This window comes from Pan paniscus, chromosome 5 (assembly GCF_029289425.2).
Source record: "Pan paniscus chromosome 5, NHGRI_mPanPan1-v2.0_pri, whole genome shotgun sequence".
Taxonomy (NCBI): Eukaryota; Metazoa; Chordata; class Mammalia; order Primates; family Hominidae; genus Pan; species Pan paniscus.
In genome coordinates this window covers 51929281-51954970 of record NC_073254.2, presented here as the reverse complement: position 1 = coordinate 51954970, position 25690 = coordinate 51929281, and the positions used below count along the sequence as shown (strand labels likewise).

Below are 25690 nucleotides of genomic sequence, written 5' to 3'. Positions count from 1 at the left end.
TGTCCATCCCCCCACCACACACTGTCATGCCCTCCAGTCAGTGCCATTGCTTGTAATTATGGCAGAAAAAATGCAGTCTGTGCAGCGAAGGGCGGCTTGGGGACTTGAAGTGGTCATGTGGCAATCCCAGGGGAGTGCGGAGTTAATCCATCTTCGACAGGCAGGCAAGGCTGGGGAGGCTGTGAGTGGGCAGGAAGAGTCATGGTAATGACCAGACAGACTTACGGTGACAGTGGCCAGTAAATCAGGTAGGGTTTGTAGTGAGAAGTAGGGGTGGGGCTGATCAGAGGGGGAGTTGTGGCAGGAGCAGCAAACTCAGACATCTCCCTTACCCTTCCACCCCCCAACTCTAACTCCTAGCTTTGGAATAAGGAGGGGAGCAGGTGGGAGGCTACAACAAGGCAGAACAGAGGAAGGGCGTGGATGGCCAAGATGAAACCAGTTAAGTAGGAAAAACAAGGGATGGGGTTGCCCAGGGAGCTAAGGCCATACACGAAGGACTCTTGGGGCCAAAGTGAGGAAGTCCAGCAAAGTGAAGGCGGACTTTGGGGGGCAACCAGCACCAGGGCGATGACTAACTGGTGGAGAAACCAGCCGGGAACAGAGAGGGAGGTGCCTGCAGCATCTGCATCCCCCACCCCCAAGCACAGTCCCGTGCAGGCAGAACCAGCCCTCCTTGGTGGGGAGGCAGGCTAGGGTCAGTGAAACCATCTATCTCTCCCTCCCTCTTTCGCCCAAGTCTAGTGACACTAATTGGTCTGACACCTCTTGTTATTTTAGTCACACAGACTGATCCTGGATTGTCACAGTGCCACCATGGAGTGAGCTGTGTGATTTATGTAAGGGGGGAAGGTGCCTCTCTGCCCTCCCGGGGCTGTGGGTTCATTCATTCTGCAGTCCCTGCTTTTAACAGGAGCTGCACAATTTCCCCCAACTCTTCTTTGAGCCCCCTCTTGAGCAGCAAGCAGCAGCCCTGGGAGCCCGGCAGGGGCCCAAGAGCTTGGACAGGCTCCGATTAAACAAACCCTCTTTTCTCTCCTCTGCTTTGAGTAGAGCTGCCTCCCCTTCACCTCTGGCTCAAGCTGTTTCATCCAAGCCAGTCTCAGATCACAAAGCACTGAGGACAAACAGCAGCAGCCCCAACACAGAGCCACACAGGCATTAAAAATATGTTTATCTTTAATGATCCAAGATTCTGCAAGACACACTGATACACCCAGAATTGGGTGGAAAAACAGCATCTCAGCAGTGCTGCTGCCAGCCTGGGGGTGGGGAGCTGGATGCTGGCTGAAGGACCCCCATAGTGAAGTCGATTCCAACCTCACGGGAGCCTCAGTGCCCTATCTCCATGGAAACCAGCCTGGCACTGGGATGGGGCCCTAGGGAGCCTGCATGAACATCTCTGAGAGGTATTTCCCATTAAAAACAACCACAGGTGCCCACCCCCACCCCAAGCTACTGCCCAGCTCCCCCTCCTCTCTGTGTTGTCGGCCAAGATAAAGGAAATGGGAGTGACCACGTAACGACAAACAAAAGCAGATTGTACCTCCTATTAGGGAAGAAAAAGGAAGGGAAAGGGTAGTTAGGGAGCTGCACTTCCAGCTCAGAATTCTGCCAAGACCCTAGAGCGGCTATGGCAGACAGCGATGCATGACTGCCAAAGGGCAGCGCTACCCAAACCCCTGGAGGTACCCTTTGTTACTGCTGGGGCCCCTGCTGCTGTGGGGGAAAGACGGGTCTTCAAGGCTGCTTCCTGCCATCTAGCGCTGCCCAATGTTTGGACCAAAAGGGGATGGCACCTAGGATGGCTCTACAACTCCATACTCAGTACGAAAAGAGGGCTCCCAGGATCTCAATGTGGTATCAGGGATGAGAGGCCCACACTCCCTCCTTCCCACCCTGCTGGACTGTCAGAGCTCTGAGCTAGGAAGAACTCCAGGGAAGGCCAGGATGAGTGGGGGAAGGAGACAAGAAAATGGTCTCCAACTTGGCATCAAAACAGAGTAAGTTCAAAGAAACAAAACCTTGATTTTTTTATAGCAGGTTCTCCTGGCCAGCTCATGACAGCAGGTCTCCACCCACTCAGGGATGGCCCAATAAAAAGTTGGGCAAAGCAAGGGCATGGCTACCCTCAGGGCAGTGCATGGAACTCAGAAAAGTGAGTCTACAGGATGCAGGAGAGAACAGCAGAGCCCACAGCTCTGCCACTCTGATATGTCCTCCATCAGTCCCACGTGCCCTAGGCACTGACCTCATACCTGCCTCAGGAGCAGCTTCCTTCAGGCTGAGTCCTGGCAGGGGAAAGTTCCCAGGCAGGTGTCCCAGAAGGAACATGAGTGTTCTCTGCAGGGCCCTGCCTGAGCTCTTCAGGGGATGGAGAGGAGGCCACCCACTCCTCATGCCAGGTGCAATGCTCCCCAGTCCCTTTTCAAGAGGGGGAAGAAGCCAGCGCTGTGGGCCCCAGGTGGCCCCATCTCAGGAATGACAGGGCATTCTGCAGGGGTGGCACACTCTGAGGCTCTTAGGCCCTGTGCATCTGGATGAAGGAGAGGACGTCCTCCTTGGACAGCTTGTCCTGGTCCTGGGGCTTCTGGGAGTCATGCACACGAATGCCATCCCCCCACTCCCAGAAGAGCCGGCCATAGTAGCAAATGCTGGGGAGGAGAGGGATGGGAAAGAGGTCAGGACTGCACCCAGATGGCACAGGGTCATGTGTTCTTAAGGGTGTGGGGCGGAGGGGTCTGTCAATGACTTTAGTTGAGGTTCTTCCCCCGGCAGGCAAAAGGTACCCGGTAGGCCCTAACTCCCCTGCCTCCCAGAACCAACTTTTCCCAACAAACAGCTGTTGCCGCTAATTGCATCCAACTGGATTCCTACAGTGACTGATATTCCTGGCTTATCTGTCTGTGCTTCTCTAACATACAGTATTAGTAGTGTGGTGACAGAAAATGTCAGTGGCTAATTACAGGCACATTAGGGCTGCTGGGGAAGCCTATGACCAACAGTCTGACTAATGGACACCGGGTCCTAATGAGGGACAGCTGGGACCTTGAGTGCCAAGGGGCAGGGCTGTGGGCCCTCAGCAGGTTCCCACCATCAGGCCAGTGTTGGAACGTCACCGAAACGTGGCTGCTCCATGGGGTGGATACGCTGCCCAGATGGGCCTTCACAGCCAGGCCCGTAACCATTAGCAGGTCCAGGCATCGTGCTTCCCTCACCAGCTCTACCCAGGTCCAGCCACACCTGCAGGGGGCTGCCATCCCCACAAGTATTCTCAGGCCTGTGCTCAGGAGAACCCCTGCATGGGCAACAGTCTCAGGACCCAGGGTGTGCCCCAAGACAGCTGGCTGGCATCCTGCAGGAGTATTTGAGGCTGCTAAGGAGGGCAGGCTTGGAGGAGAGCTACTTACTGAAATGGGGCAATGGAGTCTGCAGGGAGGTCAAAAGTAGAGTCCTTGGTTTTCTTGTTGTAGAAGAACTTCTTCTTGAAGCTTTTGCTGAATCCCATAGTCCAGGGCTCTGATGGGAGGAAGAGGGGATGAAGCCCAGAAGGGACACAAAGCACTTGTGGAGGACAGGCGTGTACCTTCCTCCACTCCTGGTGGTCCTATTCCTGCCTCCCACCAAAAGCAAGCAGGGAATAGCCCGTGAGGCAGCAGCCTTCATCACCAGCCCAAAGGGGCTCCAGGAGAATGACTACGCGATGACTTCTTCTCAACGACCCCACCCCAGTCCTGCCAACCCTCCATCAGGGTAACATCTCTAGGACTCTGACAGATGTAGGACTCTGTTAGCCAGAGCGCTCTGAAGAAAGGGGGATGCAAATGGACAGAAACCAAGCTTGACTTTCTGGATCTGCTGCTGTCTACTGAGAAGGCCCTTTTCCTGCCATGAGAACAACACGTGTGTGTGTACAAGTTGAGCTCCTCTCCCTATTGCCTAACCAACTCCCAGGGCCCACGGAAGAACAGAAGAGGCTCAGGGAACACTGTCCCCTAACATATGCCTCAGAGAAATGCCAGCCTGGCTGCTACCCACCTTAGCTGGGAGCCCTTCGCTCTGGCTCAAGTAGGGTCTGGACCCATCACCTGGCGAGCAGAGGGGAGAGGGGAGGGGATGGCGGGAACAGTCCCTCCTCACCCACCATTCACTGTCCTGACGATGTAGAGGCCCATGGGTACAAAGTGCCGGTCATCACGCCCTGTGTAGCTGAGCTTTGGGGTGCCACTGGAGCCCTTGATGATCTTCATCTCCAACCTGATTTCCCCGAGAAGGTACGTGCATGAGAGAGAAAAGGCCCTGGCTGATAAAATTAGTCTCTGACTAATAAAATCACCCCAACTGCAGTATCTGATCCTGGTTTGACTTAAGATGAAACTGAGGCACACAGCCAAGTGGGTGGCCATGCTGAGTTTAGAATTCAGGCCCTGAATTCCCACTCAGGCAGAGGAGGCAGGGGAGTAACAAATGACCCTGCTGTGTCACTGCTGCTTGAGGGATTTCAGGGTGACACCAGTAAGGGTGAGATCTGACACCACGGGTGCCCATGGCAACACTGCAGCCACTGAAGAGTTAATGTAACCTCTACATAAGCACACCCAGAAGGAGACTGAGATCTGTGAGCACCCGCGCACCACTAAGAATATAAGGACGCATTTATGCCCCTTCTACCCCTCCAGGCTCAATTTCTCTCTCAGCAGCGGGAGCTGGGATTTATGGTATTTCAAGCAGCTTGCTGCTCTGCCCCTCGCAGGGCCCATCGTAACTATGACAGCATCAATGAGCCCGTATTTCTGCCTGACACAGCCCGCCTGGCTCCCTCCTGATAGGATGCTGAAGCAGCTGTCAGCTGGGGGACTCTTGACTGCAAGCAGTGCTGCAGCGAGGCAGATGAGGTGAGGGGACCGCTGGAGGCAGCTCACCACCCCCCGCCCCCGACCCATCTCTATGAAACGGAGGATGACTATAGGACACGGCCGCACCCCCACCTCCTCTTGAATCTGAGCTTCACCGGTCAAGTCACTCACCTGACAAAAATCTTCTCCATCTCTTCCAGTCTGTACACCTCCTTCACCCTGCGGGTAGAGGGACAGAGACAAGACAAAGGCTTCCTGGGGGACATTCTCATCCAGGAGGCAGCTGGGAGGCAGGAGACTGCACTTGACCTTGGCTTCTGCCCCAGGCCCTCCCTGAAACCACCCAGCCCACCGGCAGCGAGGACACCAAGCCTGCCAACATGGCTGTTCTACACAGACAAGCCGTGGGTTTCAGAGCTGCCAAGCACCTCCTCAGGCCTGCGTCAGGGCAACTGGGGAGTGAAACTGGATACTGAAGACAGGAGGGAGAAAGAGGAAGAAAAGTCTGGCAGACAAAGATGTCTCTGTCAGCATTCCCACCCCCAAGTCATCTTCACCATCACCAGAGGGCAGAAAACAAAGGAGTAGGCTCTTGCCCAGGTCTGTCCACATGGATTTTAGGCCTTCCATAACAAGTTACTGCTAAACAGTCCTAATAGTCCTATTACCCACAGCAGGTGGGGAAACCCTAAAAAGAATGCAGGGCTCTTGTTTGATGCCCATGCTCAGCTCTTGGGGGCCCTGAACATGTCTTTGGAACTGCTAGTGGGGAACGTTCCCAGAAATCCAGCAACCAAACCACAAGCAATGAAGGCAGGGTTCCCCCTGGGAGCTGTCTTTCAGGACCTAGCAGACAGGACACTTTAAAGTGCAGAAAGAAATTCCTTTGAAACTTTCACATGCCATCTATAAAGTGCATTCTCAATACTGGATTTAATTTTAACTAAGTAAATTTATGTTAAAAAGAACAAAAACAATGTGGATAAAGTGTAAATAGATACCTCAGTCTCCAGCCGCATGAAGCTCCCGAGAGCAGGGCTAAGCAGTGCCCTTTGGTAATAACCTCAGACCTCAGCCTACCCTGGAAAAGTGTCCCCTCCATCTGTCTCCTCCTGACTCTGTTCTCTTCCTCCTTTCTCTCTCAGGGTCCTGGAACTTTCCCACTATCTAACATTACAACAACCCTGGCCTCCTTCTCCCTCAGCACTGGGGGTCCCATTCCCTCAAACAATCCTCCTCCTTTTCATGTTCAAAATTCCTATTCCCTCAGCACCCATTTCTTACCTGAAAAAAAATTAAAAGGCCAGGTAATGTGCTAACAATGCTCAAGTGGGAACGGGTATTCATGAGGTGGGCTGGCACTCCCAGAAGCATGTGCATCCTAAACAAGGATGCCTTAACCCCTCAGAATGAAGTTCACCCACTGCCAGGCAGGATGGGGAGATGCTCTGGGGCAAGTCACCTACCTAGCACCCCCAAACAAACTTCATGGCAAGAATGGTCTTGTCTCTAACACCCACTTGCCTAGTGCCCTCCACTGAGCCCTCCTGTCCCTCACTGGACGGGAGCAGCAGGTACTGGCCAGAAAGAAGCATGGAGGGTAGGGACCACATGCTCACCTGATGGGATTCATGTCGGGCCGACTGGGCTTGGAAACAGCTTTCACAAATTTCTCGGCAAGCTGAATTCTACAATCCAAACAGTCTCTCTCAGAGGCAAGCCAAGGATGCCTCCACCAGCACCCCTACCCCCAGGGCATTTTCACAGCTCCAGTAGGAGAACCTTCTGAATCTGCGGCAAGACTGCTCTAAGAGGCAGCACCCATGTCCCCCAGGAAGCCCGCCCTGCCCTTCTCCACCGACGTCTTTATTCATGCCCCGCCCCTGTGGATTCTGACCTCTAATTTCACTATGTTGGTTGGTTTTCCTGAAGTGTGCCTTCAGCTGTGCTCAGTCACTTCCACTAGAACTTCAAGTATCATCTTTATTGTATGTGTCTGCCCTGTCACCCCAAAGCATGGACACTACAGTGCACCCACTCAGATGAGCAACTTAAATGGGACCACTCAAGCACAGGATATTTCTTCCAAGGAGTACCCCCTCTACCCGCAAGGTCACCCTCTTGCTCAACCTTAACATAAATACCTCAACCTGAGCAGCTGTGGCAAAATGGAGTGTGCTGGTATCTCTGATAACCAGGGCCCAAGCCCTAGCAAACTCTGAAGTGGCAACTCCAATTCTCACCCTGACTTTGGGACCAGTCAGTGGGTGGGAGGGGGAAACTCTCAGGATGTCAACAAGCAGAGAAGGCCTAGATGAGGGGCCACACCTCGGGAGGCCGCTGTCCTCCCAAGCTGCCCTGGCCTACCCCCACCCTCCCCTACCCTGGGGCCCAGGTCAGACCGCTGGTTAAAGTGCTGCTCCCGAACGTCGGTGCCATTCAGCACAAGGACATCGAGGATGTGGATGGCACTGATCTTCCTCTGGGCCTTCCCCTGAAGGATAAGTAGGTACACTGCCCACTCTGCCAGGTGTCAGCCTTCAGCCCCCACTACCCACCATGGCATGCTGGCTCCCTTCTGCCTACAGCTGGGGGAAGGGTAGGGCTCTAAATGCAGGATATTTTTGTCTCCCTCCCAGCTGCTCCTCAGCATCAGACTGGCCTCGGCTTCTGAGCAGGGTAAGATCCAAGGCATTGGGTGATAAGGCCCCTCGAACCTCAAACCCAGTGAGGCTGCTGCCATGGCACTCCAGCCAGGATCTGGCTTACCCCCCTTGCCAGCTGCTCCTACTGACTGTTCTGAATGTCACCATATAGATTTCATACTCATGGCTCCTGAGAAACAAGTCTCTTGTTTCCCAAGGGATCTCTGGTCAAAAACTAAATCAGCTGCTAAAAAATACCCAGTAGACTCACCAGGGCCCTCAATGCACAGAGACAATCGAGGTCTCCTCTGACGCACGGAGACTGCGCTCCTCCTTACCTGAACCACTGTGGCTTAGAGCAACTGCTCGGGGAGGAGTCATTATAAACCCTTACCCCAGTCCTGGGCCCTGTCAGCCACCACACAATGTAACCAAGTTAACTCAGGGCAAAAGGCCAGGTTCAGCAGCCCCCTAGTCCCCTAGCTGCAGGGCCAACACCTGAGCAGAACCATCTCTGACCTCCCCTTTCAGCTCATGCACAATTTCCACAGATAGCAGAGTGTCCCGGGGCAGCTCTGTCTTCAGGTCTAGCTTGATCCAGCGGTCTGACTGGCGGCCATCCCACGTGTAGATCTGGGATTTCTACAGGCAGAGAGAAACAGCCAGGTAAGGAAGGCATGGAGATCGAGGGATAAGAGGCTTACTTCTCAAAAGAGCTTTTAGTTGGCAGCTACAAACTGATGGGACTGGGAAATGTCAGAAGAAAATGTCTATGAGAGATTAAATCCATTATACTTTAGTGATAGTGATAGTAGTGTTCTCCAGTGCCTCAGCAGAAGAGAAGCAGAGATCTGGCTCAGCCTTGGAACGGGTGCAGGGCACCACTCAAAAGACCTAAGTCCATAATTAGCGGCCCTCAAAAAAGATCCAGTTTCGTATATGTCTAAGATGGGTTTAGTGAAGAGTCCAGAGAGCAGAGAAGGAGAGAGTAAGTAAAATGAGAAAAAGACAAAGTGTGAGAGGGTACAAAAGAAGTAACTGAGGAAGACAGGATCAAATTATATAGAAACACAAGTCAAGAGTTGAAAGAAAAAGCAATGACTTTACCCAGTTAAGTAAGATAAAGAGCTTGCCAAGGCTTTCCCTCACCTCACTTTAGACTCCAGGGGGCCCAGGGTAGGGACAGGGAGTATCTTTGCAAGACAGGGGATGGCATGGGGTGGTGGTGGTGTTGCAAAGGAATGGCTGCCTGGGCTCAAGCCAGATTAGCCTGCTGACCACTCTGCTAGCCTGGGAAGCTCTGTATCACAAGAAAAGTAGCAGTGTTCCCTTTAGCAATGCACAGAATTGAAGAAACAAATGAAAGAATGAATGAATGACACTTGGCAAAAACTCAGAGGAAGAAAGGAAACGAAGTTTCAAGAAATACCTTCACTAGGGTCAAAGCAACAGCTACTTAATGCCAAGAGAACATGTACCAAGTGTGGCAGGCAGCTGTCCAGATTCCACAAAGGGCAAATCCACCATCCCAAGCTGGGCAGGAAGCCAGCTGCAGACTTACCCCCAGGCCGATGAGGAACTTCTGCTCACTGCCAGATACCATGCAGCGGTAGTCAAACACAGGGCGGATCTTCTCCAGGGTTTTAGAGGTGAGCAGTGTGGGCTTGTAGCTGAAGATGTCAATCTCAGTGCCCTGCAGCCACGAGTCAGAGAAAACACTGCCGGGTTGGGGGAAGGGACAGTATGGGTGCCTATCTGGGCTGGGGGCAGGCTCGACAAGGCAAGAGACAGGAAGCATTGGCTCTCTGAAATATGCTCCCCTGCACCCCCTTCTCTACCTAACTGTGCACTAAATGGGATCTATTTCCATCTGCTTGGAATGTTCCTGTAGGACCTATTAGGAGAGGCTGGAAAAGGAAAGAACACTGAGTCCCCAAGTACAGATCAATTTACCAGACCTATAAGAAAATGTCACCAGAATATAAAAGCTGCCCCTTCAATAAAACTCAAAGCAAGGATTCTCCAGCAGTTGGTTTGAGAACAGTTTAGTGATCTCTTTACCCCATTTAGAAAAATGTACACATACTATTTTTTTGAGGGCATCTTGAACCTCAGTCTCTACTCCCTGACCCCCACAAAACCAGCACAATTGCCCATGATCTGGGACAGATTTAAATGAGGCCCAAGTAAAAGCTGGAGGTTGAGTGGTAGAAGAAACAGGGCAAAAGAACTCTGAGGACCAGCTCACCAGAAATAAGACAAAGAACCTGGGGTTAGGCCAACCCTGCTGCGGGCTTCCCTGGCAGCTCCCTTCACCCTGTGCCCAGCTCCCTTGCCTAAGATCATCCCACACTCTATGTCTCCTTTGTAGGCAAATCCCACAGGACCCTGAACTTGCCAGGGTGACACAGCCAGAACCACCCTTTGGGTGGCAGGAATGCTGAGCCCAAGCACTGAACATGAGAATCTTCCGTTGGCCTGACTGTGCTCTTGGGGAATTCAACACCCTATACCAAAGGTTCCCACCTGTGGCAGCCTTAGCTCCGCCCCTTAGAGCCTATGGTGGGCATCTGCACAAGCCCTCTGGAGACCATGCATCTGGGGCCTCAGTGATACCATCCACATCTAGAGACAGATCTCTAACTTTTTATGTCCACCACAGATACCAGTCTTACCTGGATTAGCTCAAAGAACTTCGATTTAGGGTCGGAGGAAGAAGGAGCCACACGAGCCTGGTCTGGGATCTGAAATAAGACAGCAAAGAGCTTTGACTTTCAAATGCCCTTTTGACCAAGACCGTGTATGAGTATATGCAGGTGGAGGATAGGGTCAGACTGGGGAGGAGGAATGGCACACAACAAAGGAGGCTAGGCTGACAGGGATGGAGGTGGATAATTCACTCACTGCTCCCTTTCAGATCCTGTGGCAATGGACCCCAAAGGCTACTTCCTTTTCTCTGGGGCTCTCTGTTGTCAGTGCTGCTACATGGGGCCACCAGTTGCAAAACTGACACCGGCCCACCTCCCCACACCCCACCCCTTAGTCCTTTCTGACCCAGCTGCAGGGCCAAACCAGCAGTGAAAGGGCCAAGGACGTAACTACCAACAATGCCGAGATGTCAACCTCTGGGATGCTGTGAGGGTAGCAGATATTTTTGGATGCGGAGAGACCCTAAGGTGACAGGATTGGGAGTCAACCCCATTCTTCTCTATGGCTTCCCTGCCCTGAAGCAGCAATGGGCTGGGGGAGATACTCACCCCCCAGAGTCGGAGGCACTCCTTCCGTATCTCTGCCTGTCGAGGCTCACTCAGTGTCCTGGGAATATGAAGCCAGTTAGTGATTAAAATCTCTAAGAGGCACAGGAGTGCCCCCTGTGCACCCCTCATATCCCATAGAGAGGAGGCCTGAATGAATGAACATGTGAGTGTACACACAGACACTATGCTGCCACTGGCCCAGCGTGATTACAACACATGCAAGGCTCTCCTTTTGAAGACAGGAGCTCAAACATACACGAAATGGGATTACCTGCCCTTCTCACCACAATGGGAAAGGAGAAAGTGCCCTCCAGACGACCTGGATGCCAGGGTCCTCCCCGACACCCTTTTCAATCACCCATCAGCATGTTCTAGCTCCTCTTCTGCTGACACAGGCCACACTAAACCCATCCCAATGGATGTCACCATGCCCCACAAAGCTGAATTAGCTTATGTTCACCCCCTACCCGAGGTTTCTCTGATCAGTCCTACCTCTCCTCTCTTGATCACTCTTTACTCTGTATCCCCTGAACATTATGTATTCTACTTGTGCCATGCCACTCTACACCCTCTGATGCACTGTTAATAACCTTTCCTGTATCCTTTTCCTGGGTTACTCTTATCTGCCCAAAGACAATGTAAAGTATTTGGGGACAAGGCTCGTGTCATATGCTTCTCTGGCATCCTTCAGAGACCATAGCAGAGTATGAGAAAAAAGTAGGTGTTTTAAAATGTCGTTGAAATGAAAAAAACAAACAGCTTGTGGGGAGGAAAAGCAAGATCTTCCCTTGAAATAGGTGGTTTCTGAAAAGTGGGCAACACTCACGTGTCTTGAACAAAGGCATGGATTTTCGCCAGAGCTTTGATCTGCAGACTACAGTGGCTAGAAGAAAAAAAAAATTATTTGATCTCAGGATTACCAAAAAAGACAGGTAACTGACATCAGGACAGAGAGGTTAAACGGGAGCAGTGGCCATCTATATTTGGTGAAGGAGCTGGAGAGTTGAGAAAGAAACCCACACCCCTACCCCACAGTGCAGTTATGTGGGGCTTACTGAAGGATGAGGGTAGAACAGGAAAACCGAGTCACTCAGTTCTTAGATCCCAAGTCCTACTAAAAGGAAGCTTCTAATCCCACCCTTAAATAATCTGAAAGTAGTGGTGAGCTCATTCAAAGCCCAGATTCAGTTCAACTATAGACTAAGCTTACTCGACCTATGTATACTAACAGCCACCCTTTCTACTTTAGTCTTCACTGTTCTTTACACACAATGTCTGGCATTTAATAAAAAAATTATGAGGCATATGATGAAGCAAGAAAATGCTACCCATTGACAAGAGGGAAAACAGGCCAACAGAACAAGACCCGGAGATGGCCCAAATGTTGGAATTCTCAGATGGGGTCTTTAAGGTAACTGTGATAAACATGTTAAAAGATCTACTGGAAAGGGTGAATGACGGCCAGGCGTGGTGGCTCACACCTGTAATCCCAGCACTTTGGGAGGCTGAGGCGGGTGGATCACGAGGTCAGGAGATCAAGACCATCCTGGCTAACACGGTGAAACCCCGTCTCTACTAAAAATACAAAAAATTAGCCGGGCGTGGTGGCGGGCGCCTGTAGTCCCAGCTACTCAGGAGGCTGAGGCAGGAGAATGGCATGAACCCAGGAGGTGGAGCTTGCAGTGAGCCGAGATCGCGCCACTGCACTCCAGCCTGGGCAACAGTGCAAGACTCCATCTCAAAAAAAAAAAAAAGGGTGAATGACATATATAAAAAGGTGAAGATTTTCAGCAAAGATATAGAAACTATATTTTTAAAAGGCAAATAGAAATTCTAGAAATGAAAATATGTTAGAGATGAATAATTATTTTGCTGGGATTGGCAGACTGAACATAGTAGAGGAAAGAATCAGTGAACCTGAGGACAGACATGTCAACAGAAACCCAAACTGAAACATAAAAGAGGAAAAAAAGTGAAAAAAAAAAAAAAACAGATCATCTAGGTATTGGGGACAATAGCAAACTGCTTAACATAAACATAATTGGAGTTCCAGAAGCAGAGGAAAGAATAAAACAATATATTAGGCCAGGTGCGGTGGCTCACACCTGTAATCCCAGCACTTTGGAAAGTTAAGGTTGGCGGATCACCTGAGGTCAGGAGTTCGAGACCAGACTGACCAACATGGCAAAACTGTCTCTACTAAAAATACAAAAACTAGCCAGGCATGGTGGTGGACACCTGTAATCCCAACTACTCAGGAGGCTGAGGCAGGTGAATCACTTGAACCCCAGAGGCGGAGGTGGCAGCGAGCCAAGATCACACCATTGCACTCCAGCCTGGGCAACAGAGCGAGACTCCATCTCAAAAAAAAAAAAAAAATGGATAAAACAACATATTGACAAACTAATGGCCAAGAAATTTCCTGAAGAGTTGAATGAAATCAATCCACAGATCCAAGGTCAATGAACCCCAAGCAGAATAAATACAAAGAAAACCACATATAAATATATCAAGATTGAGATACTAAAAATAACAGATAAAATATTAAAAGCAGCCAGAGGGGAAAAAGACACATGACATACAGAAAAACAACAGGTATAATGGCTGACTTTTCATCAGAAACAAGGGAAGCAGAGAACCATGGAATCATATCTTTAAAGTGCTAAGAGAAAAAACATCAACCTCAAATTCCATACCCAGTGAAAATATCCTTCAAAAATGAAAGGGAAATAGTTTTTTGTTTTGTTTTTTGTTTTTGTTTTTTTTTTAAACAGAGTCTGACTCTATCACCCAGGCTGGAGTGCAGTGGCACGATCTCGGCTCACTGCAGCCTCCATCTCCTGGGTTCAAGCAATTCTTTTGCCAGAAGGGAGTTTCGCCATGTTGGCCAGGCCAGTCTCAAGCTCCTGGCCTGAGGTGATCCACCTGCCTTGGCCTCCCAAAGTGCTGGGATTACAGGCGTGAGCCACCATGCCCAGTCTAAATACATTATTTTTTTTTATTTATTTATTTTTTGAGACGGAGTCTTACTCTCTCACCTAGGCTAGAGTGCAATGGCACAATCCCGGCTAACTGCAACCTCTGCCTCCCAGGTTCAAGTGATTCTTCTGCCTCAGCCTCCCGAGTAGCTGGGATTACAGGTACCCGCCATCATGCCGGGCTAATTTTTGTACTTTTGTAGAGACGGGGTTTCACCATGTTGGTCAGGCTGGTCTCGAACTCCTGACCTCAGGTGATCCACCTGCCTCAGCCTCCCAAAGTCCTGGGATTACAGGTGTGAGCCACCATGCCTGGCCCAAATACATTTTTAAATAGACAAAAGCAGGGAATTAGTCTCCAGCAGACTTGTACTACAAAGACAGGCTAAAAGAAATTCTTTAGGGTGAAGCGAAATAATTCCAAATAGAAATCTGGTTCTACAGGAAGGAATGAAGAACACCAGAAAGGTAAGTATGTCAGTAAATACCAAGGACCTTTTTAAAAAAATTAGATATATATGTGCATGCATGTGCATCTTTAAAAGACTATAAACGGTTTAAAGTAAAAATAGTAACAATATAAAGTAGAGTTTATATAAAAACAAAAACACAAAGACAAAAGAACAATAGCATGTATCGTGTTGTAAGGTTCTTACACTGTTCATAAAACAATGAAATAGTTTTGGAAGGCAGATGGATTACTTAAAGGTGCATATAGTAATCTCTACAGCAACAATTGAAACATAGCAAAAAAAAAGGCATCTAAAAAACCTCAAGGAGATAAAAGGAATACTAAAAAATACTGAATTATTTTAAAAATACTGAATTAGTTATTAAAAAATACTGAATTAGCTCCCCCCCCCCCCCCACAAAACAGAGGGAAGAAAGGAAGAGAGGAACAAAGAGCAGACAGGATAAATAGAAATCAAACAACCAAGATTGGGGATTTAAAGCTAAACATTAATAATTACACTCAATGTAAATGCACCAATCACCCCAATTAAAATGCAGAGACTTTTATCCAGATCAGACTGGACAAAAAGGTAAGACTCAACCACATGTTGTCTATAAGAAACATATTTAATCATAAAGACAAAGGTAGAAGGACAAAAAAAGACCAATAAACACTTAGCTAAAGAAAGCTTATGTGGCTATACTAATGTCAGATAAAGCAGACTTTCAGACAAGGAGTATTACTGGAAATAAACAGGGTATTTCATAACAATAAAAGGTCAATTCATCAAGAAAACAAAACTATCTTAAATGTGCATGTGCCTAATAACAAAGATCCCAAATAGCTGAAGAACTGACAAAACTAACAGAAGACACGGACAGCTCAATAATCATAGTTAAAGACTTTAACAACCCTCTTAGCAGTTAACAGAATAAGTACTCAAAATATCAGTTAAGATTCAGAAAATTTGAAAAACACTATGAACCAACTTGACCAAATTAACATTTATAGAACATTATGCCAAGCAACACCAAGATAGAGCATATGATGGGCCATAAAATAAGCTTCATTAAGTTTCAAAGGATCAAATTCATACAGAATACATTCTCTGAGAATGGTGTGACTAAATCTAATAGATATCTTGAAAATCCTAAATTATCTGAATATTAAATACAACATATACTTAATCTATGAATCAAAGAACAAATCATAAGGAAAAAATTTAAAATATATGAGCCATAGGTTAATTAAAAGACACATTATCAAAATGTAGGAGATTCAGCTAAAGCATCCTTTTTTTTGAGACACGGTCTCGTTCTGTCACCCAGGCTGGAGGGCAGTGGTGCGATCTTGGCTCACTGCAACCTCTACCTTCTCAGTTCAAGCGATCCTCCTGCCTCAGCCTCCTGAGTAGCTACCACAGGTGTAAGCCACCATGCCCAGCTAATTTTTGTACGTTTTGTAGAGACAGGGCTTCACCATGTTGCCCAGGCTGGTCTCAAACTCCTGAGCACAAGTAATCAACTGCCTCAGCCTCCCAAAGGGCTGGGATTACAGGTGTGAGCCACCGTGCCTGGCCCTAAAGGATCCTTAAAGGAAAATTTATAACATTAAAAATTATATATATATACACGTATGTGCAGAAATAGAAAAACCCATCCTAAAATTTATATGGAATCTCAAGGGACACCAAATAGCCAAAATAATCTTGAAAATGATGAGCAAAGTTGGAGAACTCACACTTTCTAATTTTAAAACTTCCTACAAAGCTACAGTAATAAAAACTGTCTACTACTGGCATAAAGACAGACACATAAACCAACGGAAGAGATAGCCCAGAAATAAACTCTTACATATATATGGTTAAATGACAGATGCCAAGACCAATCAATGGGGAAAGGGCAGTGTTTTCAACTAATGGTGCTGGGAAAACTGGATATTCACATGCAGAAGGACCCTTACCTAATACTCTATACAAAAATTAACTTAAAATGAATCAAAGATCTAAATGTAACAGATAAAACTGTAAAATTCGGCCGGGTGCAGTGGTTCACACCCGTAATTCCAGCACTTTGGGAGGCCGAGGCAGGAGGATCACAAAGTCAAGAGATTGAGACCATCCTGGCCAAGAGATCGAGACCATCCTGGCCAACATGGTGAAACTCCATCTCTACCAAAAATACAAAAATTAGCTGGGCGTGGTGGCACGCACCTGTAATCCCAGCTACTCGGGAGGCTGAGATGGGAGAATTGCTTGAACCCGGGAGGCAGAGGTTGCAGTGAGCCGAGATTGTGCCTCCAGCCTGGTAACAGAGCAAGACTCCATTTCAAAAAAAACAAAAAACAAAACAAAAAAAAAACTGTAAAACTCTTTAAAAACATAGAGGAAAGATTAATGACATTGCATTTAACAATGATTTCCTGCATATAACACCAAAAGCACAAGGAATAAAAGAAAAAAATTGGTAAATTGGATTACATCAAAACTTTAAACTTCAGTGCATCAAAGGACACAATCAATGCAGTGGGGAAAAAAAAACCTACAGAATCACAGATATTTTCAAATCACATATCTGACAAGTGATTAATATCCAGAAATATATAAAGAACTCCTACAATTCAACAACAACAACAAACAAACAAAAAAACAATTAAAAACAGCCAAAGGTCAGCCAGACATGGTGGCTCATGCCTGAAATCCCAGTACTTTGGGAGGCCTAGGTGGGCAGATCACCTGAGGTCATGAGTTCAAGACCAGCCTGGCCAACATGCTGTAACCTGTCTCTACTAAAAATACAAAAATTAGCTGGGGGTGGTGGTGGGTGCCTGTAATCCTAGCTACTCCAGCTACTCACAGGACTTGTATCCAGAATGTAAAATAATTCCTGCAACTTAATAAAGAGGCAAATCAATTTTTTTAAATGTTCAAAAGACTTGAAGAAGCACTTCATAAAATAAGATATACAAATAGCCAATAAGCACATAAAAAGGGGTTCAATATAATTAGTTGTCACAGAAATACATATTGAAACCACAATGATATAACACTACATTGCACCAAATGGTTAAAATAAAAGACTGATAATACCAAATGCTGACAAAGACGTAATCAGAACTTCACACTTTGCTGAAAGGAGAATAAAACAATATATATAAATTGTTCTATTGTTTTTATATATAATATACTTTTTGTTTTTTTGAGACAGTCTCACTGATTGCCCAGGCTGGAGTACGATGGCACAATCTCGGCTCACCGCAACCTCGCCTCCCGGGTTCAAGCGATTCTCCTGCCTCAGCCTCCCCAGTAGCTGGGATTACAGACATGTGCCACCATGCCCAGCTAATTTTGTATTTTTAGTAGAGATGGGGTTTCACCATGTTGGCCAGGCTGGTCTCGAACTCCCGACCTCAGGTGATCCACCCGCCTTGGCCTCCCAAAGTGCTGGATTACAGGCGTGAGCCACCGCGCCCGGCCATAATATACATATTATATGTATACTATATACATATACATTGTTTTATTGTTTGTCTACACACACACACACACACACACACACACACACACACACACACAGCGTTTTAGAAAACTATGTGGTATTTTAAAATAAACATACATCTCCTCTATGATCCAGAATTTCCCACTCAGGTATTTACCCAAGGGAAATTACAACATTTGTCCACCAAAAACTTTGTACAAGAATGTCTGTATCAGCTTTATTCGTAACAGCCCCAAACTGGAAATATCTCAAGTGGCCATTGACAAAAGAATCCTCATACAATGGAATGGAATACTAGTCAGCAAGAAAAAGAAACCAACTAACATAATATGAATGAATCTCAAAAACATGAGGAGGAAAAAATCCCAGACACAAAATACAAAAGTAAAACTAACTTGTGGTGATAAAACTCAGAAGAGGGGTTACTTTGGGGCTGCCTGAGTAGGGGCATAAGAAAATTTCCTTAGGTGATGGAAACGGTTTTTATCTTTTTTTTTTTTTTTTTGAGATGGAGTCTTCCTCTGTCGCCCAGGATGGAGTGCAGTGGCGCGATCTCGGCTCACTGCAAGCTCCGCCTCCTGGGTTCACGCCATTCTCCTGCCTCAGCCTCCCAAGTGGCTGGGACTACAGGCGCCCGCCACCACGCCTGGCTAATTTTTTTTGAATTTTTAGTAGAGATGGGGTTTCACCGTGTTAGCCAGGATGGTCTCGATCTCCGGATCTCGTGATCCATCTGCCTCAGCCTCCCAAAGTGCTGGGATTACAGGTGTGAGCCACTACGCCCGGCCACATTTTTTATCTTAATAGGGATGTAGGCTACAAGGATATATGCATTTGTAAACTGATTATACACTTAAGATTTGCATTTCACTTACAGAATTATACCTCAACTTTTTTAGAAAAAGAAAAGCGGCTGGTTATAGAGTTGCTTAAACACTCTGTGTTATTGGAACCCCTGAAAAGAATTCCAGTTCTGCCATGCATCTATGCACACTTGTTCAGCCAAAAGACATGTTCCATAACCCAGAAGTGTTACAAAGCCCTAGCCAGGCGGGTCTCTGGGCCTGTTTGCTTCCTCATCTATAACATGCTGAAGTTTACTGTCTGCTCCACCTTGGTGCCTACCATTGCTATCAAAATGAGGGCGCTTATATGGCAGTACTGTGGAAAGTTAAAACACCAGGCAATACTGGAAAAATAGGAGAGAATAGGATAAAGACTTCCTCCCCTTCTGATTCTCCAGGGCCACCTCTATCTTCAAACTTCTCTGGGGGACTTAAGGTTGGACCCTTAACTAAGGCCTTTCCAACACCTGTTTAGCCCCCTAAGAGAGCATTTTCTATTGAATCACTACTACTATACAACCCTCCAGCCTATCTCCAAACACTTTTTTCTAAGGCCTGCCCACTGAGAAAACTAAGCCAAATGTCACAACTTTAAATTATTACCACTAACAGGGAGTGGGGAAAACAAAGAAGATACAGAAAACAGCATTTGGATCACCAGCTGGGGAACTCATGAAGAAATGGCAAAAGTTTGGGCACTTCCAAAGCATGTTGTACACATGCTTTCCATCCATCTCCTGCCTCCAAACAGGGACTTCACCAGGCAACAAGCATGATGGCCTTTTACAAACAGCAGCAATTAAAGGGAAATTACTCCTGCCTCCAGGGACACAGGCTGCTCTGTCAGCTTTCACTGTTATACACAGGCTCCTGCAGGCAGGCCTATACTAGCCAGGCACCTACCTGCCACCCTTGGGATAGGGCATGGCAGCAGGATGGGGGTCCCTGAGGGTAACTAACCAAAGTCCCAGGGAGCCCTGAAACCAGCAGACCAAACCCAGTTGCCAATTTGTCAGGGTTGACAAAGTGATACCAAGAGCCAACCATTCAGTCTTTCACTCTCTGGTCTTCCTTAGGACCTCAGTGTTACCAGCAAAAACCAGCTCGTTGGCTTACCTCTCATTGGACCGTATCATGTAGTCAGTAAATTCATGGTCTCCCTTGATCACCTCCAGGGGGACCACCAAGTTGACGTCGGAATCCGTGTTCCGCAGCTGATTGAGTTTAATATTCACTGCGAAGAGGTAATCCCGAACATCATCTATGCCCACCTTCAGGCCCTTGCACACCACATACCTGGCAGAAGATACTCTGTCACTCCACCGAGCAAGGGCTTCCTCCCCATACATTCCTTTTCCCCCAACCCCTTGTGGAATCAGAAAGCTTAATGGCTCCCCTGTTCAACCTTAGGCCTACGCACAAAGAACAACACAGACCCTTTGTGGTGCTAAAGTTCCCCTCAAATCCTTCTCTGTTGAGCTCTATTTCTACTCTCTATCGCAGTAGTTCCTAACTTCCCTGTGACAGACGGGCTGTGTCACAATCACCTGGGGAGTCTGTTAAATTACAGACCTAATGAATCAAACTCTCCCAGGAGAAGGCCCAGAAATATGTGTTTGTAACAAAGCCACTGGGCAATTCTGATTGGTTGCATTTTCTCTCACCTTGTGTGTGGGCAGTGTCACACTGGGACCCCAGTAGTGCCTCTGGATAGCGGCTCCTTGCCCCTTCCCAGCCCAAGACCCCTGAAGTGTCCGTACTATTGGTCACTTTCTCCTTGGCCAAGCTGAGAATCCCTCACATAAGCATGGAGCATAAGGCTCGGAAGAAGGAGGCAGAGGCTGAACTGGCATATCACAAGACCAAAAGATCCAGGAATCCTGAATCCTGTTGGCTCCCATCACTTCTTTAAAGTCAAGGTTTTAAACGTAGCTTAAGAGGTCATGCCAGAGAGATGCACCATGATTTGCTGTTCTGACATTTAGCCAATTAATCTGGCTAATATAGAGAGAAAGGCTTCACCTCTCTGAGTTGGCAGGACGGCTGGTAATAGGCTTGAAGAGACAAACTCGTTCAAAGCAGCAGTACAGCAGGTAGACAAGCCCCACACTAAACGGTGTGAACAGGTCAAAGGTTTTACAGATGAAGTGGCCTCCTAGATTAGAGAGAAAACACCAAAAGCAGCCAATGGGTCTATTCCAAGAGATGGGTGAAGTAGTCTTGGGAGTAAATATGACAAAGTCAAGGAAACCAGCACCTGGGTCTGTTAAAACTCAGAGACAATTTAAGGGGGAGAACCATCTTTGGAGGGGACTTTGAGGATTCCACAGCCCTTTCTTCCCTAAATTACTCATTTAGCTACCTGTCCTCTAATATAAGCAGATTTTTTTAACTTCCCCACCAACCCCTTGTACATGTTCTTGTCCAATAGGGCCTCTAAGTGGGTCCTGGGGTGAGGAGACAGCTGAGGAAGTGTCACCTGTCCGGACAATGGACAGCGCCATGAGGAACTGACACAGAAGCAGCTGCTTGCTGAGGATCTCCTGCAGGTTCTCCTGCCCCTCCACCGAGAAACCCTGAAATGAGAGCACAAGGAATGGGGTGGGAAAGAGAAAAGAGAAGGACTAAGAATAACATCACTACCTCATCTTCATCGAGAGTTCTTGAAGTGTTTTCACTGATCACCATCTGATTGATGAAGAAGCAGCTCAGTGTTGAGTTATTTTAGAAGGTCACTGGGCTTGTTAGATGGAGTAAGCACAGGACCCAGGCCTACTACTGGACCAGCTCCACTTTCCTGCTCTGTCATTCTCAGGGGATGGAACCAAGCCTGCTTTTCCAAGGAGATGGTTTAGAATGTGTTTTAACTCATGGGAATCCAGGGAAGAGTAAGGCAGAACAGAGGCAAAATATTGGCTAGTCAGAGGTCAACCACAACATAGGAAACAGAATGCTCTGGTGAGTCCTAACAAGACCAGGGAGTGAGTGCAGTGAGAACACTCTGCTTCGGCTTCCCACTCTGGTGAAGGAGAAAAGTTAACTTTCCTAGTCACAATAATCTCTCTCTGTTGACTCAGGTTTTACTTACAATACCCCCTTTCCTGTCCTAAGACCACGGTGCCTCTTGTCTCCAGCTGGCAGACTCTCTGGCCAGGGTATTTACCGAAAGAATGTGTGATGCTATTTCTAGAGTGGTCTCCCTCCTTGTGAGATCCCAGCAGGAGACAGAGTCAGGCTTACATAAAAGTAAAGGAGGCCAGGGGACATCAGGTGGCACAGTGTTGTTAAATGGGTACAGTTTCTGTTTTGCAAAATGAAAACTTCTGAAAATCTGTTGCACAACAGTGTGAATAGACTTAACACTACTGTTAACACTTAAAAATGATTAAGATGATCAAATTTGTGTTTTTTACAATAAAATAAAGAAAAAAGGACGCTGCCCTCTATTAAACACGCCCCAGGTGTCCCTGACTCAGTTCTACAAAAGTGATAGCTAAAGGACTCAGGATAAGAAATGTTTAGGAGTGTCTTCCAGACTTAAAGATGCTTCTCAAAATGCTGCCTGATTATGGGGTCAATTAAAAAAAAAAAAAGCCCAGGTCACCCCTTTACACTGCTGAAGTGCTGAAGCAGAAAGCCCTTGAGCTTCCAACTCTATAGCTGCTGCACAGCAACAGCTGCCTCATTAGCGCTATCAGACTCCCACATCTGCTCAGCCAGAGCAGCCCCTCCCTCACAGCCAGCCCCAAGCCTGTCATCTGTTGTTCCCTGCTGTGCACAGTGCTTTGGTGAGCCTAGGCATCTTTGGATATCATGCTGACATCCTGCCCACCTACCTTCACTAGCCACACAGCTACTGCTTAAGAGGCCACCCAAAGAGTCCCAGAGGCTTTTCTCAACTCTAGCTATATGATCCTGGAGCAGCTGCCAAATTGTCTGTCCTTCCTCTAGAGTAAGTGGTGGCTCACTCCAGAAAGGAATGCCTGCATTGTCAGATTACTGGGTGAGAGCTTCTGCTGAACAAACCTGCAATGGGCTTCCCTCTGTGCCTCAAGCAGCTGCCCGTAGACAAGGCCTCTTGAACATTCACTTTAACCCAGCCCTGACAAGAGCCTCCTGTGGATTCCCCTGTGCTGCCGTCTTTGGTTAGGTGGCCATCTGTCAGCCTATGAGAGGCTTACAGGTGACCATGTATAGACAGCCTCCACCAGGAGCAACACCAAGATCACCCTGCTCCAGGCAAAGGTATCCACAACATCAGTCTCTACACAATTATCATTTAAAAAATGTATAAAAAGAATAAAAATGCATTCTCTACAATCTGAACTGTGAAATACCATCTTTGGGAGCAGCTAAAGAACCAGATAAAACAAACAATTCTCAAACCTCTAAAATAACAAATCCTTAATGCATCAGTCTATGGAAAAAAGGTAACCTACCCCATCAGCCATCAGAAAATGGACACCCTTGCGATCTGTGTTATCCAGGACAAAATTCCGAAAAGCAGAGATGTTCTCTGGGCGGGTGATATCTCCATCTCCATCAATCCCACCCTCACCTGTCAGAATACAAGAGTCATAGTGAGTTCATCTGCCCTATACATGTCAGGAGCTGGGACACGAGTGCTCTGGGTCAGTGAAGACAGGCATCAGGTGTCTCAAGAACTAGGGCCCATCCTGCAAGGCTCCCTTACAGTGATGGACCAGGAGGAACAACAGTACTCTGCTATAATGAAACACAGTCCCAAAGGAGTTGACCAGTCAAAAGTCATCAACTCGTGGAACTTTCTCTTTAAGACCCAAGTTGTGTTTAAGGCACCTACATTTAGGCATCAATTTTGTAATAAGGACTGTTCAGAAAGGACTTAGGATTTGCTGTCAAATTACAATCAACATAGAGCAGAGGGACTGCTGTGGGTTGCCGAGCTGTCTGCAACCCAGTGCATTCTGCACCTGGCACAGAGGGCGAGAGATGGGCATTGGGTTTATATTTGTTAATAACCCTGCCAGTTCTCAGCCAGAGATCAGGCAGTTTCATTATCTCCTGCCACCACAAAAGCAGAGTGTTCCTGAAAGGAGGAATTAATAGGGCCTTGATGAGAATCTGCTGAGGGAGTGTTTGACCTGTATTCTGCAGGCCCAGGGTAAAAAGGGAACCAAGATTCTGACATGAACTGTGAAGCCCAGGGTAAGAGACCTAGGAAAGAAAATATGGCATGTGGATAACAACTGCTTCTGACCTGAAGTCCCCATAGAGGGGCTGTCCCTCATACCTCCTAGTACCCTCCTCAATGTCCCTACCATAGTAGGGTTCGAAGAGTTCACTGGAAGCAGAGTAGAAGTCCTCCAGCTTGAAGTCATTAGGGCCCTTCAAAGTCATTCCAAAGCCCTTTGCATGCCACTTCTTCCTCCACAGCACATACTCTGAGAAGCCACCTGGGCCTGCGCAGACATCAGCAAAGTACAGAAGCTCAGCTTCCCGGTCCTTCACCAGTGGCTTCTGCAAAGGCAAGTGGAGGACAGGAGAGGAAGGAAAACAAGACAGCTCAATGGGCAACAGGAAGGAGAATGCAGGGAGAGTAAAATAAGCCTTTCGGCAAGTACAATCCAGAGCTCCCACCAGAGCTACAGCACCCAGGAAATGTATCTTCTGGTGATTAACACCCTTTAGTGTTGCCTCACCCACCCTCAAAATACCCACAATGCCTATCACATCACCAGGCCTAGCTCAGACTCCTCATAAAAACATCTTCATGGAGCCAGGCGCGGTGGCTCAAGCCTGTAATCCCAGCACTTTGGGAGGCCAGAGAGGCAGATAGCCTGAGGTCAGGGGTTTGAGACCAGCCTGGCCAACATGGTAAAACCCTGTCTCTACTAAAAATACAAAAAATTAGCCAGGTGTGGTGGCGCACACCTGTAAACCCAGCTACTCGGGAGGCTGAAGCATGAGAATTGCTTGAACCCGGGAGGCAGAGGTTGCAGTGAGCTGAGATCGCGCCACTGCACTTGAGCCTGGGCGACAGACCGAGACCCCGTCTCAACAAAAACAACAAAAAACATTTATGGGTATCTGACTACATTTTTTATCTCTCAGAGTGTTTTCCTCACCATATCCTGCCTTTCAAGAGTCCTACTGAACAGAATATGCCCCACATATACAGATAGGGAAAAAGAGGCACCAAGATACAAAGTCACAAAGTAATCTGTTCACAGCCAGTCTGCAACAAAGCTAAATCAGGGTCCAGTTGGCCTAGCCACTAGACTCAGGTCTTCCTGTCCAACCAAAGGCTGGGGGGCTCTAACACCCTCTCCCAGCCACAGGTACCTCCCTTTTCCCATCATAGCCTCTGTCTTCCTTTCTCCCCTTCCTCCTTGGCTCTCCCAACCACCTTTTAAAAAGTCCCAAATAACTTTCTATTTTGGAATAATTTTAGATTTACAGAAAAGTTGCCAAGATAGTACCCCTCACCCAGTTTCCAGTTTTGTTAACACCTTACACCATGGTATGTTTGGCAAAACTAAGAAACCAACATTGATACCTTACTATTAACTAAACTCTAGACTTCATTTAGATTTTCACTAATGTTCTTTTTCTGTTTGGGATCCAATCCAAGACACCACACTGCATTTGGTCTCTCTCCTTTTTGCACTCCCTTTTTTCTTCTCCTGCCCAGCGCTGGGTGTGGGGTTGGGGCAGGGCACAGTCAGAAGCTGACAAGACAGAGAGGGAAGGAAATACTGTTGTGCAGCAACAGCAGCTTCCAGGCAACGCTCGGAGCACCCAGCCAACTCAGGACTGACTAATCATCATTTGAATTTTGGCATAATTACATTTGTGGCCCCTTGAGTAGCTTTCGCTCTCTCTCCCCAGGTTTTTTTTTTTTTTTTTTTTTTTTTTTTTTGGCAATGAGGTCTCACTCAGCCCATGCTGGAGTACAGTGGTACAATAATAGCTCACTGAAACCTTGAACTCCTGAGCTCAGGCAATCCTCTTTCTTCAACCTCCTGAGTAGCTGGGACCCCTGACACACACCACCACGCTCAACAAATTTTTTTTTTTTTTTTTTTTTTTTTTTTTTAGAGACAGGATCTTGGTATATTGCCCAGGCTGGCCTCAAACTCCTGGACTGAAGCAATCCTCCCACTTCAGCCTCCCACA

At 47.5% G+C, this 25690-nt stretch overlaps 1 protein-coding gene across 1 annotated transcript in view; it reads right to left on the bottom strand.

Annotated features, from left to right (window-relative positions):
• Positions 1-1161: 1161 nt before the first annotated feature.
• Positions 1162-25690, bottom strand: part of CMTR1 (cap methyltransferase 1) — a 48398-nt gene continuing 23869 nt past the window's right edge. The window contains exons 9-24 of the mRNA XM_003818884.5: positions 23833-24031; positions 22972-23090; positions 21012-21108; positions 20555-20687; positions 19649-19828; positions 11585-11641; positions 10759-10816; positions 10177-10245; positions 9063-9194; positions 8021-8143; positions 7259-7350; positions 6476-6544; positions 5028-5075; positions 4145-4257; positions 3411-3519; positions 1162-2654 (exon numbers count right to left, since the gene is read on the bottom strand). Coding sequence (XP_003818932.3) covers positions 2522-2654; positions 3411-3519; positions 4145-4257; positions 5028-5075; positions 6476-6544; positions 7259-7350; positions 8021-8143; positions 9063-9194; positions 10177-10245; positions 10759-10816; positions 11585-11641; positions 19649-19828; positions 20555-20687; positions 21012-21108; positions 22972-23090; positions 23833-24031 — 1731 coding nt within the window. The 3' untranslated portion in view covers positions 1162-2521. The remainder of the gene's footprint in view (positions 2655-3410; positions 3520-4144; positions 4258-5027; positions 5076-6475; positions 6545-7258; positions 7351-8020; positions 8144-9062; positions 9195-10176; positions 10246-10758; positions 10817-11584; positions 11642-19648; positions 19829-20554; positions 20688-21011; positions 21109-22971; positions 23091-23832; positions 24032-25690) is intronic.